General features: G+C 38.9%; 1 protein-coding gene across 6 annotated transcripts in view; it reads left to right on the top strand.

The window, feature by feature from the left end:
• The window catches only part of LOC145486501 (uncharacterized), a 77,051-nt gene that overhangs the window by 27,166 nt on the left and 32,582 nt on the right, over positions 1-17,303 (top strand). For 2 of the 6 annotated variants that reach the window (XM_081465178.1, XM_081465176.1), the window contains 2 exons: positions 4,756-4,820; positions 6,465-13,902. In XM_081465178.1, the coding sequence (XP_081321304.1) occupies positions 6,504-11,822 (5,319 nt within the window). In that variant the 5' untranslated portion in view covers positions 4,756-4,820; positions 6,465-6,503 and the 3' untranslated portion in view covers positions 11,823-13,902. The other 4 variants (XM_081465180.1, XM_081465177.1, XR_014049294.1 and 1 more) reach the window with 4 other exon arrangements.

Here is a 17,303-nt window from a genome sequence, read left to right as displayed (position 1 = left end):
TCAATGGAGTCTCAAATTTTAATACACATGCATTTAGTGACTACAGTTATAGTCTGAACTGTGGCAAAAAAATTATTGCACATTTCATTGAACAAATGCACGAAATTTGGGATTGTAGATGTAATATCAAATACAAGATACAATGTTTCATTGGGATATCCAAACACCGAGAAGAGAGTTGAAAATACGACATGCAGCGGAGTACATGTATTTTTGACGAAATTCGAGGTATTTGGATAGCCGATGAAACACTGTCTCTTTTGTGTGATATATCTTCTCAATCAAAACAAAAACTAAGGAGTAGACGGAGAAGTAAAATCGTCAAAATCTATGCTAATTAAGACTGGGTATGCAAACCTCCTTCACAGTTGTGATTTTCTTTGTTCTAAATTGATGAATCATTAATGAGCTTGTGAAAGATCTGTCATGCATAGGAGGGGGCATAGGGGCCTATTAAAAACCAAAAATTGCACAAAAAATGGTCCAAAACCGCAATAAATTTCATCTAAAACCAAAAACCAATATAGAAGCTCTCACTGGCAAAGCTTTGGTAGGCTTTAGAATCTCTCTTTCTGTTACTTATTTAATTTTTATATGTCTTAACTTGTTTTAGTTTCTTGCTGCATAGTCTAAAAATTTACTTTCTTGTAAATTAAATCGGCTCCACAGACCTATAGCAATCTAAAACTAGTCTAAAAGGTTGCACAATAAAATGATTTTAGGTAATACTTGTTTAAAAGAAACACCACATTCTGTAGTTGCTTTTTAAGTGCCATTGTCAGGATTTTCATATGTCAGAATTTTTATAGATGTAAGCACAATGGCAGCCATATTTTAGATTCTGGATTCAAAATCTCCAGAGACATGACTAAACCAGGGAGTTTTTATTTCGGATTCATCCACTTTTGTGTAAACGGCAAAATCGATCCACTACTAAAATGTTTCGGATTCATCACAAATCCAGAACAATTTCCTTTAGTGTAAACCTAGTCTCAGTCTACTTGAGATCTCATTTGAGCGAAGGCGGGTACTGTACTCAGAGTAGATGGGTGTCGGTGCCCAGGTCCTGGCTTCTAATAAAACCCCTGGTCACATAATTCAAGAATTACGTTATCCACGGCTATCTTTAGTACGGTGGTTATTTCCCTACCAATGACGTAATCGTTACACATTCTGACACGTTCTTTGCTTGGCTTGCAAATATTTAATTTTCCTTCTAATCTCTGAACTAGCTTCAATGAAAGAACTCAACAATTCACTTCTCTTGTCTAAAAATACGAAAAATACTCAGAAAACTAAAGACTCACTCCTGGCGAAATAAACTTGCAAAGTAAACAAGATCTTATTTGTCATGTAGCGAAAGTGAAAGATGCAACGTCAGTGCATTCCATGGCTGATGTAATACCTTTTTTTAGCATATTTATTATTCCCTTCGAATCCAATGCTTTGATCAAACCAAAAGGAAATATATTTTACACACAATAAAGAAAACAAAATCCGTAACATTGTGCGTGTATTAATGTTTCAACGGCTTTTGGTGGATAAACATCACAGGTTGCATGATTCAAAATGTGGCCAAGCGGAAGTTTGGGTCTGGTCACCGACAAAACTAAAAAAAAATAATAATTAACTCTGGGTAGAACATGAACCGCACTTGGCCCATGGCCGCGCAGTTAATGATAATAAATCCTGGGTAGAACATGAACCACGCTCGGCGCATGGCTGCACGGTTAACAAGGTCACCACCAGCCTCTCTGCCATTTAAAGGCCAGGTTACAGAGAAGACAACTGTAAAAGTGAAGTGAAGTGAAGTGAAGATTTATTTGCCACTCATGTATTACAACAGTGTGATGTATAATAAATAACATTTTAGAATAGCAGGAGATCCCAGCAAGCTCATACAAGCTTTTCTAAAGAGATCCCCCTATTATATAACATAACTCAACAATAACATTTCATAATATATGGTGGCCATATAAATCTGTGTCCACAAAACAGCAATAATAAAGATAATGAGTTTAAATTTATCTAATAATCAATATTTTGATTAAGCACAAAAGTTTTCAATTTCTTTCTAAACACCTGCAAAGACCTTATATTCTTTAAAACATCTGGCAAGGTATTCCAGATCCTAGGACCTTTATATTTTATAGAGAATCTTCCATAATTTGTTCTTTTGAATTTCATATGAAATTTTCCAGAAGACCTGGTATAATGTTGATGAATAGTATTATTCAGTGAGAAATAGTTTGAGAAAGCACTAGGCAAGCTTCCCTTGGTGTATGAATACATGAATAAGCCTATTTGGTAAGAGTTTAACTCATATATGTTTAACAATTGGAGCGATATGAATAATTGTCTACTTTCTTGCTGGTACTTAGAAAAAGTTATAATTCTAATAATTTTCTTTTGTACTTTGTATAGAGCATCTAATCTAGAAGGATAAATACTTGCCCATACCACATTACAATAACTCAAGTATGGGTAAACCATAGCATTATATACAGTTCGTAATGTTCTTATAAGTAAATAATGTCTTGCTCTAACCATAATCCATATAGCTTTAATTTGATATCTTAGAAGTTACTTTAATAATATGATGCTTCCAAGACAGATCATCATCAATAATCAACCCTAAGAAATTAGTATTATTAACACGTTCGATAATTTCATTACCAATTTTAATATCTATATTATGGTTCATCTTTTTGTTCTTTGCTTTGAAAATCATAAAATGTGTTTTCTTCACATTTAAAGATAACTTATTGTAAGCAAGCCAATTTGCAACTTTGCAGAGTTCCTGGTTTACTGATTCACCTAAAATCTTTATATCTTTGTGGCTAAAGAATAAATTAGTATCATCCGCAAACAACAAAAATGTGAGAAGACTTGAGCTTTGTGAAATGTCATTTACATATATTAAAAATAACAAAGGACCTAGAGCTGATCCATGTGGGACCCCGCAACTTACAACTAATGTATCTGAGTTTACTGACTTATAGTTAACAATTTGTTTCCTATCTGTGAGATAATTTTTAAACCATTCTAATGTAACCCCCCCTAAAGCCATAATGCTCAAGTTTTCCTAATAGTATATGGTGATTTACTGTATCAAATGCTTTAGAGAGGTCGTAGAATAATCCAACTGTGTATTCATTTCTCTCAATTGCCTGTGATATCTTATCAACAAGCTCTATGACTACTTGCTGGGTTGAGTGCCCAGCTCTGAATCCATACTGATTGTTAGATAAAATATTATTTTTGTTGAGAAATGTAATTGCTCTTTTATACATTAGCTTTTCAAGAACTTTGGAGAAACATCGCAGAACTGAGATTGGTCTGTAGTTGGAAAATTTCTCTTTGCTGTTAGCCTTATACACTGATGTTACACGAGCAATTTTAAGTGCGTTAGGTATAATTCCAGTAAGAAAAGACAAATTAAAAATATACATAAGAGGTTTCACAATGTAATTTGCAATCGCCTTAACTACTTTTGGAGGAACATCATCTAAGCCACTAGCTGTACTTGCATTTAATAGTTTGATTTCATTTAATACCTCATTTTCTAGAATTGCGTCTAGGAACACTGAGTTAGGACATCTATGGTCCATATATGACTTAAAATGGTCTATTTTCCCTTTTTTATTTGTTAAACTGAATAAGATGTAAATATGAGCAATGTACACAAATACCAATGCAACATTTAAAAACATTAATTTTGGTGATGCACTCTCTTGCAGGGTCACTGGTCAAAACTTTAATATAATATTGTCTCGGGAAATATTTGTTACAAGTGCTGGCGATCTGAAATTGAGTTCTAAGTGTCGCCAACAATTCAAATGCCTTTCCTGGAAAATATTTCGTCCAGTACAAGTTAATTTACTGCAGGCTGTTATTATCTATTCATCGCCAGTTCAACTTCACATGCAGATCATTATCTGACAATTGATCAAACTTAGTTCCAATGCCACCAAAGTAGATCAAACATGCAAAGTACGCATGTGAACACACTGTTCTTAATCTTTGATTACTGCTAGTAGTTATTATTAGTTGACTAGGTGGCCTCATGGGGCTGGGCTGGCATTTAGTTCTCTTGAGGAATGCTATTTTGGGGGAAGCTGGTATTAATCCACCATCATTAGTGGTCAACTGTCTTACCCAGGAAAGTCAGATTAGACAGGGAGGAGGCTGAAGGTATAATTTAAGAGGAGAGGCCTGAGGGGTCATTATTAAAGGTGAAAGGCTAATAAGAGAAGGGAGGGTATAAAGCTTGGAAATTTCCATGTTACCTTCTGGATCATAGTTACAAATTAAATGAAATGTACCAACAACAACAACAACAACAACAACAACAACAACAATTTATTTCTACTACTGTAAACAACTAAAAGAATTTACAAGATTATAATTATAAATATATACCTGCGAGAAAGAGCTACAAAATATAAATGGAAGAGAAAACTATACTTGAATATTTCCCCTTGTTTTTAAGAACAGTTGAATAGAAAGATGCTTTATTTTTGCAAGGAGGTAATTTATTGTTCTATTCAAACCAACACTTTTGAGTTTAAAATGTTTCTCAAGTTATGCATGAAATGTAACACACTGTTAAAGCACACAATCTCCTTTTTGTGAAGGAATAAGCAGTTAAAGTTTATTTTGTTTTAGAATCTTTAACCACCCTGGTTTTAGCTTCTTTTAGTGCTTCTTGTTATAACTATGTAACTTATTAAATAATCTTAATCTTGACTGCAGTGAAAATGGAGATGAAACTTCAAGGACTGTGCATGTGAGAGAATTGACTAACTGGAGGAACACTGGTCAGTGATATGATTGTTTACGAGAGCTTAGTATTACTTTACTTAAAATATAAATTATGTAGAATTATTTTTATGCACATGGTGAATTTTACTCAGGATTACTCAGTTACACAGAATCTAAGATATGACATGTCATAAAGAAATGTGATGTAAAAATAAATTGGCAAGACTGGTCAAAAGACGGGAGAAAACTTGTACATGTAAATTGTGATAACTAGCCAAGCCGAGTGATTCCCTGCTGCTTAACAAATCTCTCTGTGATCATTACACATCTACTTGCATAAAGCTGTTTTCAATTGAGTGACGAAAGTAATCAGATAATTACTTTCGTTTTGGTTTTATTGCAGTTTAAGATTGGCTGAGTAGTGTAATTGGTAAGTAATTGTTTTGGTTTTGGTTTTGCGATACTCAATTGAAAACAGCTCTAGCCCTAACAGGTCAAGAATGCTGCCTTTCAATTTTGTGGCAAAAGTGAATGTGTCTTTTTTTCTTATGACACTGCTACCATGTTGCAATAGTATCTTTGAAACAGGGGATCAGACGTCATTTGTAATGAGTGGGAAGGACTATTTTTTGTCCACAAGGAAATAGATCGTGAAAAAATTTGTATTAATACATTACAAAGGGATTTGATTTTAAATGTAAGTGAGGTAAAAAAACATTGTGAAGAAAATCAAATGTAAGGGTAGCTATTTTTACTTTGTAATGCAACCATTGGCAGCCCTGATGTTTTGGTTTTATCAGAGAGTGATTTGAGCCTTGTTGAAGATTTGTTTTTTGGGGCTTGGAAGTAGAATTTTTTTTCATCAGATCTTATTTTTGTTATATTTCAAAATGGCATATCCATGGAATATTACTTGGAAAGATCTCATTGACTAGGGCTAACCTCTCACATGTGTACAGCCAAACAGATGTCATCAGTCAATTCTGTAATTAATAGTGCCTATGAAGTAGAAAAATATTGATTGCTGCTTATTTGAAAGGCTTTTCAAGATATAGAAGATTCATTTGACATTTTCCTTTTTGGATTGTCTGCTTTCATTTTAGAGACATTAAGTATGTACATTTCTGTGTTAAGCAAAGTAGGAAAGTGATGACGTCATAAATCATTCCACTAAAACATAAAACACTGAATCAAGAATAACTCTACATATAATAATTATTATTACATAGCTATTAATATTGCCATCGTCTTACATTGTTGTAAGAAAAGAAGCAAAATTTTGATCCCACACAAATTAAAACTGCTATCTTGGGTCAGTTGCCCCAGCATCCCTTTCCTTCAGTATTTAGAAATGCTGCCTTAGCTTGGTCGCCCGATGCTCCCTCGTCTTTGGCAGCAATAAATGTTAGAAAATCTCTCAAGCCTAACAGGACCGCAATGCGTGCAAAGGACTACAGCTAAAGCAACTGTTACAGCTTCTGCATTCATAACCATTCTATAGTCGTTATTATAGTACATGTAGGTAATCCTAAAAGGAAAATCTGTCTTTCCAGTGACAGTCAAACTCCCAGCAAGCAACATCGTGAGTGAATGCACAAATTAAAAATGATCTGTATTTGATATGAAAACTATAAACCAGCTGTATTATAATTAAACTTGTGGATTCACTAACTAAAAAATGCTTTCTTTGCTTGGTGCAGGTATAAGTGGAGGCCTAACCCTTTGCCTGTTGGATTAAGATGGCAGCTCCTGCCCCTTCACCCTTGGCAAGCTCTGTGGAGAAGACAAATGAAGCCAAGCTCAGCAGACTCCTCATTGATGGTGGATCAACGGTTCTTAGGAAACTTTTCGATACATATCATCCCCCAGTAAATCTGCAGGCTGATCTTAATGCAAACTATCACACTCTGAACAATCTCTTAAGGAGGAGGGTTTTACATAAACCTCAGTGGGACCTACTGTTCCCACCTGGTGGAGCCACACCAGACTCCAACAAATTTGACATCACTTTGTTATTCCTCCTTTTAACCAACATTTGTGGACTCTTCCCTCCCCCCTCGGGTTGGCACACTAAGCCACCCCTTAGTGACACCTCTGTTGAGGCAAACCTTGCTCGCATCAAGTTTTTCCGCAATACGTTGTACGGTCATGTTACTACTACTGGTATTGATACACCTACTTTCTCTGCTCTGTGGCTGGAAATTAGTGCTGTTCTTGTTACTCTTGGCTTGCCTCAGGCGGAAATTGATAGATTGAAGGCTGAGCATTGTGGAGAGGAAGACTTTATTGACGTGTTGTTTGAGTGGGCTGACAGTGAAGAAGACATCAAGTCACAGCTGAAGGACATACGTCAATATCAGAGCAAAGTACATCAAGCTGTCGATGAAGTGCATCTGACTCAGCTAGAAAATCGTAAAATACTTCTGGGTAGCAAGAGTAAGTTGGAAGAAGTACATCAGGTACAGACCAAAACACAGCAAACTGTCGATGAAGTGCATCAGTCGCACGCCAAAACACAGAAAACTGTTGATGACGTACGTCAGTCCCAGACCAAAATACAGCAAACTGTTGATGAAGTACGTCAGTCCCAGACCAAAACACAGCAAACTGTTGATGAAGTACGTCAGTCCCAGACCAAAACACAGCAAACTGTTGATGAAGTACGTCAGTCCCAGACTAAAACACAGCAAACTGTTAATGAAGTACGTCAGTCCCAGACCAAAACACAGCAAACTGTTGATGAAGTACGTCAGTCCCAGACCAAAACACAGCAAACTGTTGATGAAGTACGTCAGTCCCAGACTAAAACACAGCAAACTGTTGATGAAGTACGTCAGTCCCAGACTAAAACACAGCAAACTGTTAATGAAGTACGTCAGTCCCAGACCAAAACACAGCAAACTGTTGATGAAGTACGTCAGTCCCAGACCAAAACACAGCAAACTGTTGATGAAGTACGTCAGTCCCAGACCAAAACACAGCAAACTGTTGATGAAGTACGTCAGTCCCAGACCAAAACACAGCAAACTGTTGATGAAGTACGTCAGTCCCAGACCAAAATACAGCAAACTGTTGATGACGTACGCCAGTCCCAGACCAAAATACAACAAACTGTTGATGAAGTACGTCAGTCCCAGACCGAAACACAGCAAACTGTTGATGAAGTACGTCAGAACCAACTAGAAGATCGTGGGAGAATTCAAGATAGCCACATGAAGCTGCAAGAGGTATTTCAGATCGACACAAAAACACATCAAGTTGTTACAAATGTTCGTGAAACTCAAATTGATGACAGCAAAGCAATTCAAGAAATTCGTCATAGCCAGCACGAATTCCATAAGACACTGCAGGAGACGAAGTTTAGAGTAGAAGAAATACAGCAGACTCACGAGAAGTTATTAGGAGCCCAAGACGAACGATTTGACTGTTTGCGCCTAGATTTGCAGCAAACAACTGAGAACTTGGAAGGACAAAGAGAGAAGCAGAGAGAAAACGAAATCCTCAAGAAACTCGCTAAGATTGAGACCCTGAATAACGTAAGATTTCACGCAGACAGATACGTAAAGGAAACCCGTTTGTCAATCTTTTCCAAAGTCGAGAGTTGGTTAAATGACAGAAGTTCCCCAAATCGTGTGATGGTGATCAGTGGAAATGCTGGGATGGGGAAGTCTGTAATCTCAGCTGTCGTGTGTGAAAAGATGCAAGATGCTGGACAGCTAGCTGGAAGCCACTTCTGCCAGCATGACAGGGCGCGCCACAGGAATCCCAAGGTGATGCTACAGTCTTTAGCCAGTCAGTTGTGTGATTCTCTGCCAGACTACAAGAAAGCGCTCGTGGAAAAGCTGTCAAGAAATCTGGGTGTGGAGATAAACAACATGGAGGTGAAGGATCTGTTTGAAGTGCTGTTTGAGGAACCTGTAGCCAGCTTGAACGACCCTGGTTTAACCTATCTGATGGTAATAGATGGATTGGACGAAAGCGAATTCCAAGGAAGAAATGAGCTACTAGATGTAATCGCCAATTACTTCCAAAGTCTTCCACGGTGGATTCGATTTCTGGTGACAACGCGACCGGAAAGAAACATAGCAGAAACTCTAAAGAATTTGCGCCCCCTGCAGCTGGATCCAAACGTTGAAGAGAACGTGAAGGATATTTACCTTTGCTTTGAAAAGCAAGTCAGCCATTTATTGCAATCTGAGCATCGAGAAAAGATCTTGCAAGCACTGGTTCAAAAGTCAGAAGGAGTCATGCTATATGCTCATTACCTGGTAGATTTCATACTGAAGGAAGTGCCAGTTTTAACCCCTGAACTGCTGGACAGCATCTTACCATCAGGTATTTCGTCTGTATACCAGTCGTATTTCAAGCGTCTGGAGACTGAACTTTGTAAGGAACTTAACGTCACGGAGGACCACTTTTGGAATTTCCTGTGTGGCGTCACAGCTGCAAGAGAGCCATTGCCTCTTGGTTTCGTGTCTAAATTGTTGCTTTCTGGTAAATCAACATCGGTGTTTCAAAGAAAAGTAAAAGCGGCAATTGCTTGTGTCTCGGCACTTCTACCCGTTCAAGACGAGTGCGTTCACTTCTTTCACAAGTCAGTTAAAGACTGGTTGATTGAAAAGGCGAACTACGGACATCATGACTTCAGTGTGGACGAAAAAGAAGGCCATGAAGTCCTTTCCAAGCTCTGCATTGATGAGCTTGATGAGGTGAAACGAAAAGGCGTTGACGGCGCAGAGTTCCCTGACACTGCAAAATACGCTCTGCGACATGGAGTTCAACACATGCTACAACTAGAGAATGCGAGAGTATGCAGCCTTGAGGACGTTGTTACGAAATTTGTTTTGGACGTAGAGCTTGTGTACGCAAAGTTGTGTTTAAATGCTACACTGGCGTTTGAAGACGTGGTTTGTGTACAGAAGCAAATGGGCATCGAAAAATGTCATGGGGCCCTTAACACTTTGTTGGTCTTGTTACGAAAGCATATTGCCACATTAGAAATACTTCCTCACACCATCTTTCAAACCTTGTTGAACGAGGGCGGACCTGAACTGTCATCTCAAGCTTTAAACCTTTTAGAGACGAAATATTCTGAAATGGCGTATATGGAATACTTGCACAAGAAGGACCTGCAAGGGCGTGTTCAGGCCAGATTTGAATGTTCAGATGTCGTAGCTTGGTTTGATGTTTCACCGCAGTTAGACTACATGGTATGCAAATGTGTTGATTACACGATACAACTATGGTCGCTCCATACTAGCAAGCAGCTATGGAAACGAGATGTCAGAACCCAGTATGATGCTGATCGTTACCATGATCTATATAGATCAGTCTTGTTATTTCCTTACGAGCCATGTTATCGCTCAGTAGTGTTTCATCCTACAGAGGACCTTGTCTTACCAGGAATCCTCAGTCATGCCTATACGTTTGACGGAGACCGGAAACCACTTTTTCCTTCGAGCAAGTGCGATTTCCAGCTTTGTTCAATTTCTGCAGAAAAGATCATGATGCTAACTGATTGCCCCAAAGATGCTAAATCAGTTATCATGTGGAGTCTGACAGATGGCTCAGAGATGAATCGTTTTACATGGAGTGACGATATTGCGTCCTTTGCTTGGTCTCGCGATGGAAGACTGCTAGGAATTTCTGACGTTTCTGGTTCGATTGGTTTGCTTGACCTAATGGATGGTTACAGAACTCTAGCAAGGACAACTATTTCAGTAGGATGTGGAATTATAAAGTTCTCCCCAGACTGTCGATGTCTTTATTGCGTCAACATTGATTGTTGTGTGCTCTTTCGTTTTGGCGTCAACATGGAAAATGATGGAACCTTTTCCTTGGCTATTTTACCTGACAAAGTGTCTTATGACCCCCTGAAATTTAAATCGTATAATGAGACCGGATTTTTATTGGGAGATCCTTTTTTCTTGCCATTTGAAAGAGATACCACAATCCCACTGAGTACTGGGCTTGCTTTTGTGCTGAATGAACAATCTGTATTGGGAGTTTCTTTAGGCAGTAGTGTCATAGAGATGTTGCAGCTTGATGTACTGACGAAAGATAGTGCCAGAGTTTCAACGACTGCTGTGAGGAAAGTTGTATTATCATTGAATGGTGACACGCTATTTGTTATCACTACAACAGATGGCAGTCTAGCAACACTTATGGCTTGGGACATTTCAAGTGGTATGTTCACACCTGGGAAAAGAGTTTTTGAAGACTTTCGTGGGTTTCATGAACATAATCTTGTAGCTGTAAGAGAAGGTGTTCTGTTGGAAACCGGTCTCGGCACCCTTGAGCTATGGAATTTTGAGTTGTCTGAGTGCATCCGAAGTTGGACTGACTTAGTGTACCTCGAGAAACTAATCCCCATATCAGAAGAACGAGTGGCCTGTGGAAGATTGAGAGAAGTCATCATTGTGGATACAACTAGGGAAGGCATTCTGTCAATAATTCCTATTCGTGGGTGTTTTCTTGCATGTAACAGTAAATGCCACGTGATAACCGCTGATGTGAAGGAATTGCAGATGCAATGTGGTGATGTTGTTTTCTGGAAGATATCCCGTCCTTTTGCAGCCAGTTTGCTTCTTCAATTGACGACATTTTCTCCTACTGAACAATATTGCGTACTTGCTGAAGTCTTTGGCCCGACCCTTCACGTCCTCGATGTAGTTTTAGGAAAATTACTCCGAACAATACAACTATGTACTCATCAGCCAGTGGAACTTGCAAACGTTCATTGCAAGTTTGTTAGTGACGAGTGCGTTGTCTCCTTCACTGATAGACTAGAAGGTGATCATTTTCTTCAGCTGTTTAATGTCAAGTCAGGTGACCTGCTGAGTGAAATTGCTCTGGAAAGCTGTGTGTACAGTTTAGCAGCTTGTCCTCATAAGCGTCTTATCGCCATTGGCTTTGAAGATTCCAATGTGAATTTCAAAGTTCTTCAGGTGAAGTTGCCGGGAGATAAACACAGCAGGAAGAACAAAAGGTCAGGTTTTATTAATAAGGAACGAAGGTACAATACATTGACTTCAACCGAACCACCTGAAAGATTTTAACCAATCACAGTACGATTTTCCAACAGAAGAATCTAAGTTGATCTCACGAATCATGTTCAATTCTTAGGTTTTGGAGGGGACGATTTTGATTGGCTGGTAATTGGATTCAAATTTCTTGACTTGAACAGCACCACAAGCGAGCGATAAAAATAATTTCAGTTGAACCTAGCGCGTAGAAAACAATGCGTCGCGGTCCAGGGACAAAAATGATAATCTGAAGAACTAATTTTCAACTCGACTGGAAAATCCTGTTCTTTAACGAAAACAATTTTCAATCCAACACAAGATAGCTAATACCCTGAGTCTGGCAACAAAAATAATTGAGTGCATGACAAGCGACCATCCGGAGTGTACGTGCTTGGTTCAGATTGTTTTTGTCGCTCATTTGTCAAGCTGTTCAAATCAACGACAACAGGGAACATTGACGCTGCTCCAACCACGAACAAACTCAGCTACGTATGGCTCAAACTCGTACTGTGATTGGCTGAAAACTCTTTGGGAACCCACTTGAAGTTACTACACTGTAAAAGCAACACAGAGAGTTAAAATTGTTTAAAACATTCATCAATACTAATATCAGTGAGGTAACCCCGGATATTAACATAAAACTTGCATTAGAAATGAAATTATGATAAACGTGAAACTCGGTGAACAAAAATACAACTTCGACCAGTTTGTCCCGAGCACGGAACAATGGGGAAAAAAATCTAAGGTCCCCGCAGAATTTGAACCTACGAACTGCCGTATAACAGTTGAGTGCTCTAACCACTGAGCTTCTGATAACCCCTGGCGAGTTCGGTCATTTTAATATATTCCCCGAGAACATGATTCTTGCAGTATAGGCAGGGCGCATGTCACTCTAGTACCAAGAAACATGACCTAACTCACCAGGAGTTGTGTGTAGCTCAGTGGTTAGAGGGTCCAACTGGTAGCGGAAAGTCAAAGGTTCGAATCCTATCGGGGACTCGGAATTTTTCCCAATAAGACTTTTCATTATAGCTTGTCTCTAGTTTTCATCAATTTCCTCTCGGTGTTCAGTTTGGTGATTCTTTTGTCCTGTAACTCCTCCTCCCCCATCCCAGGCCTATATGACTGACATAAATGAATGAAAATATTTCCTCTTGATTCAGTTACATATTTCACTGGTAAATAACATGCATTTGTGGTCTTCCTACACTATTAGTAATAGTAATTGGACCGAGTGGAGTACAATTCAGGGAGTAATCGCGCGAGTAATTTTAAAATCGGACGAGCGCGAAGCGTGAAGCCGATTTGAAAATACGAGCACGACTACTCCCTGACTTGTACCCCACTCGGTCCAATTACTAGTTAATCGTATCTATAGGAGAATCTTTGTTTACAATATTTGCCTCATTACCATAAGCGATACAGTTTCTGATGGAACTACAAAGAGATTAATACTGAATATTGAAAGGGCACAGCACGATTGACTGTCCCAAGGAATTTTGAGCGCGATGTATTAAATACGTTTTCTGCGACGAGGGTTTAAAAGCTCAAAATTTTACAAAGAATGTATGAGCTCCTTAGCGCTTTTGCCACACAGAAATTTCTCCACTTACAAAGTTTCACAAGCTCTTTAAATTTTTCTAGTAAAATCGTGTCTAGCATGATGCCTTCTATGCGCAAAGTCGTATGTTAATGAGGAAAAATGTAAACAATGGCGTCGGCAAAGATTCCGACGCCTGTAACAAATTTCAGAATAATATATGTTTTTTGTGAGCTTCTTTTGAGCGAAAACGTCTGTAACGCTTTTCATAAGTTTTGAAAACTGTGGGAAACAGTGCGAAGGAGGCCATTGAAGCGCACCCTAATTGACGTGCGAATCACGTGGGTGTCCAATTACGAAAAGTTCAACCTGGATACCTGTAATTGGACACCCACGTGATCGCGCGCCGATCACGTGAAAAATAGGCGCACGGAGGACCAATCACGATCGAGAATTTTGCCATAGATACGATGACAATGATAAGTGTGTTTGATTAGGTCAGACATGTTATTGTACATCATGTGTTTTATGTGATTTCACACGTCGATTTTGTTTTGTTTTTGTTTTGTTTTGTCTTTTTTACAACAGTATCGAACCCAAAGAGTGAAGAGTGTACAGTACCAGTTGGAATATCCAGCCGAATCTGTTGACTGGAGGACGCATTAGTAACTGATTAAGATTCCTAATGCCTTTATTCTGACAGGCTTCTGGTACCAATGTCTTGTGTAATGCATTAGCAAGGTGCAACTAGACTGACAAAAGCATTTGTAGATGTTCCATTCGCTGCAAAACTGGAAGGAACCTTTTGGACTGGTAGAACTTTAGTCTTGTACAAGAGAGGACAGATTAATTGCAGTAGATCCAGAATCTGAGTCAAATGAATGAAATTTTGTCCACGGCTCGAACATGTATAATATCAGAAAACGCATTATCAGTTCTGGGAAATACAGTTTACGTAACGTTTGTACAACGTGCATGTTATTTAGGCTTTGTAAAAATTGTAATTTATAAAAAGCTTGAAGACGGAGCTATTCAATTTATTTAGGCTTTGTTAATTGTCGGAAGTATAATTTGTTTCGGTTTTGTAGGAAATGCAATTTATTTGGACCCTGTAGAAAGGTATTTTCTTACCTATTTTTCTATACACTTTACGAAATAGTAGTTTCATACTGTTTTCACCAAGAGCTTTTAAACTTATAGGAGCTTCTGACCTTAGAGACAGAAGATAGAAAACCTGTGAATATTGTATGGAAGTTTCCAGTGTAGTATTTAGTAAAAAAAAAAAAAGAAAAAAAAGTCGATTTAAGGAAGACACAAATTGAATTATAATAGAAGATTTGTTTTTTGTAAGAAGTTCAGTTGTGCTAGGTTGGCTGTAGCCTCCTACGGAGACGCTCTTTTGGCTCGTCGGGAAATCTTGGAAGGAGCACAAAGAATGTCTCCGCATGGAGGCTACTAAGTTGGCTGGCAAAGGAGGTTGAACTCAGCTTGAACTAGAATTAATCACCTTGGCGAATTTAAGAAGCATTAAGCTGACATTTCTATTGTCATCACTTTGTAGTAGCTAAGGGCTACCGAGATAATTAAATGCGAAAGCCTCCTTTCTAATTGAACCACCCCTTGCTCCCAGTCAATGTGCGCACATGTTATCAGCCAACCAGAGACGCCAAAAGAATTTGTAGATGACATCATCACGTGATCATCATCGTGGAATGTCAGGAGTTAGACAAGAGACAAAACTGGCTTTCTAATAGGCCACGTTCTATATTTCAATATTCTAACATGGCTCCGAGGTTTTCAGGTCAAAGTGGCAAGTTTTTTTTACGTTTTGTCCCTCGATTCCCAAACGAAAACACCACCAAATATAGAGGTTTGTCCTAAAACTCTCGGAACCATGTTAGAATATTGATATAGTAACCGCGTATACTCAGGCTAACTTCCGCTACCCCTCCCGTGCAGCCGAGCCTAGATTGTAAGATTTTCGCATACAGGCTAGTCCGTCCCGTAACTATTCTTATGTTCTCTCTGTAAATTAACCAGCTGTTGGAGCACATGCTGATAATTTCAGCAGATAGAGGATCAAGACCAAGTCGAACAATTGCATCGTCCACAAATTGTACGCAACGAGACTCGAAATGATAGAAACGCCTCCAAATAATAGAGAATTAAGATACAATAAAAAGCACCCCCCAAAATGGCGCGTACACTTGCCATATTTGAAGAGCATGGTATAAATAAACCATAGCCTCCATTTTGCGCGAATATATATATATGTTATTTGGCGGCTAGGAAATGTTATTTGCCTGCGGCCTCGGGCAGTATTTTCATGACCTTGGTCACAGTTTTTCACTATACGGACCTCCCAGCCGGCAAACAACATATATATATTTTCGCACCAAATGGAGGTTATCGTGTTTATTATCCTTCAAATCTTTTTCGCAACACGCGCAGTTTGGAAAATTGGGGAATATTCTCGGATATCCCCCAGTTTTAGCTGGGGAATATTCGGTCACGTGACGTGTTTAGACCAATCGCGCGCGAGCGAAAATATATTTGATGAATTATGGTAACTCAGATACCATGATTCCTAAGCCAATGAAATCTCTTCAAATGCATTATCCAATGATCCGGTTTTTATAATGGAGAATATCCCAGAAATATTTCCCAGTTTTTACATGCAAAAGATCCCGCGTGTTGCGAAAAATATTTGAAGGATAATAACCACAATACTCGGTTCTCCATTTGACTTCGCCCGGATATTTGTCCTTAAACGTTATCCTTTCCTCGACGCTCGCGGAAAACTGTTCACTTTTCGCAACAGGTAATGTTCCTGCATAATCCGAGCATATTTTAGCACCAAATGGAGGTTATTTTTTTTATATAATTCGGTATTTATAATACATCCTCATCAAACTGATGATGTTAGGGCAGGATACTGAAAAATAACTTGTATTACATTACTATGGAAGGTTTCTGGTGACAGAAGCTTTGAACCTTCCGGTCATTCCCGGTGCATATAATGCGTCAGTCAATTCCAGCAGTGTCCATCCCTCCCCCGCCCCCCCCCCCCCCCCGCGCCCGGGCTAACCCCCGGGCACTAGCGTATTTTTTTTAAAAAATGGGCAAATTCCCAGGTTTGGAGACACATAAGCTGTCTAAATGCCCCGGGGTGGGGACGATGAAAGAGGGCAAATGCCCCGCCCCCGGGATCGTCACCTTCCAACACCCCTGCAGTTTTTTTTATTAATCAGTGAATAAAATGTTCAACTGTTCAGTATTTTAACGCAACTGTGAGACTTCAAGGACAACAGTACATGTTAGGTGATTTTGATTATATTTATTTCTTTATATTTTGTTTTTAAAAGTTTGCCAGAGGATAGCGTGATATTAAATGTTTTGTTGTATGAAAACCATTTGTTTTGAATATTTCGACTAGAGCAACGACAATCCCGCTAACAATGTTTACAATAAAGCAATTATCATTAAATGATGATGCATTGCAATTTGAGCTCGCAAGATCTGTCTTGAAGATCGCATCATTTGAATTTGCAAACCTGAAGTATTTTAACTCCACTTTCATGAATTTAAAAAATGCTAGGCTAGTTTTGAATGCGAAATGCGAAATAGTCGTGTTCACGAGAGTTATTATTTTGTGATAAACAAATTAAAATATAGTTCACCTTGTAACTTATGTTTATATGCTTACAAGTAACGAAGAAATATCTCAAATTGAGAAAACATACCTTTAAAAACATCTACAAGTTTCTCTACTCCCTGACGGACAAGCCATTGCTCGACAAACGCCTCGTCTTTCCCGATGAACTCATCCATGGCACTTTCTAAAACACGTGTGTCAAATGCCCGGGGGTCACCCCCGGGTTACGCAAATGCCCAGCCCCCGGGCCACGATAAAATTGCGAATGCCCCACCCCTGGGACTGACAACGTGAGGGAATGCTTCCGGTTGCCCAGGGG

This window comes from Orbicella franksi, chromosome 5, assembly GCF_964199315.1.
Source record: "Orbicella franksi chromosome 5, jaOrbFran1.1, whole genome shotgun sequence".
NCBI lineage: Eukaryota > Metazoa > Cnidaria > Anthozoa > Scleractinia > Merulinidae > Orbicella > Orbicella franksi.
Note: the sequence above shows the minus strand (reverse complement) of the source record. Positions and strands in the feature narration are given on the sequence as shown.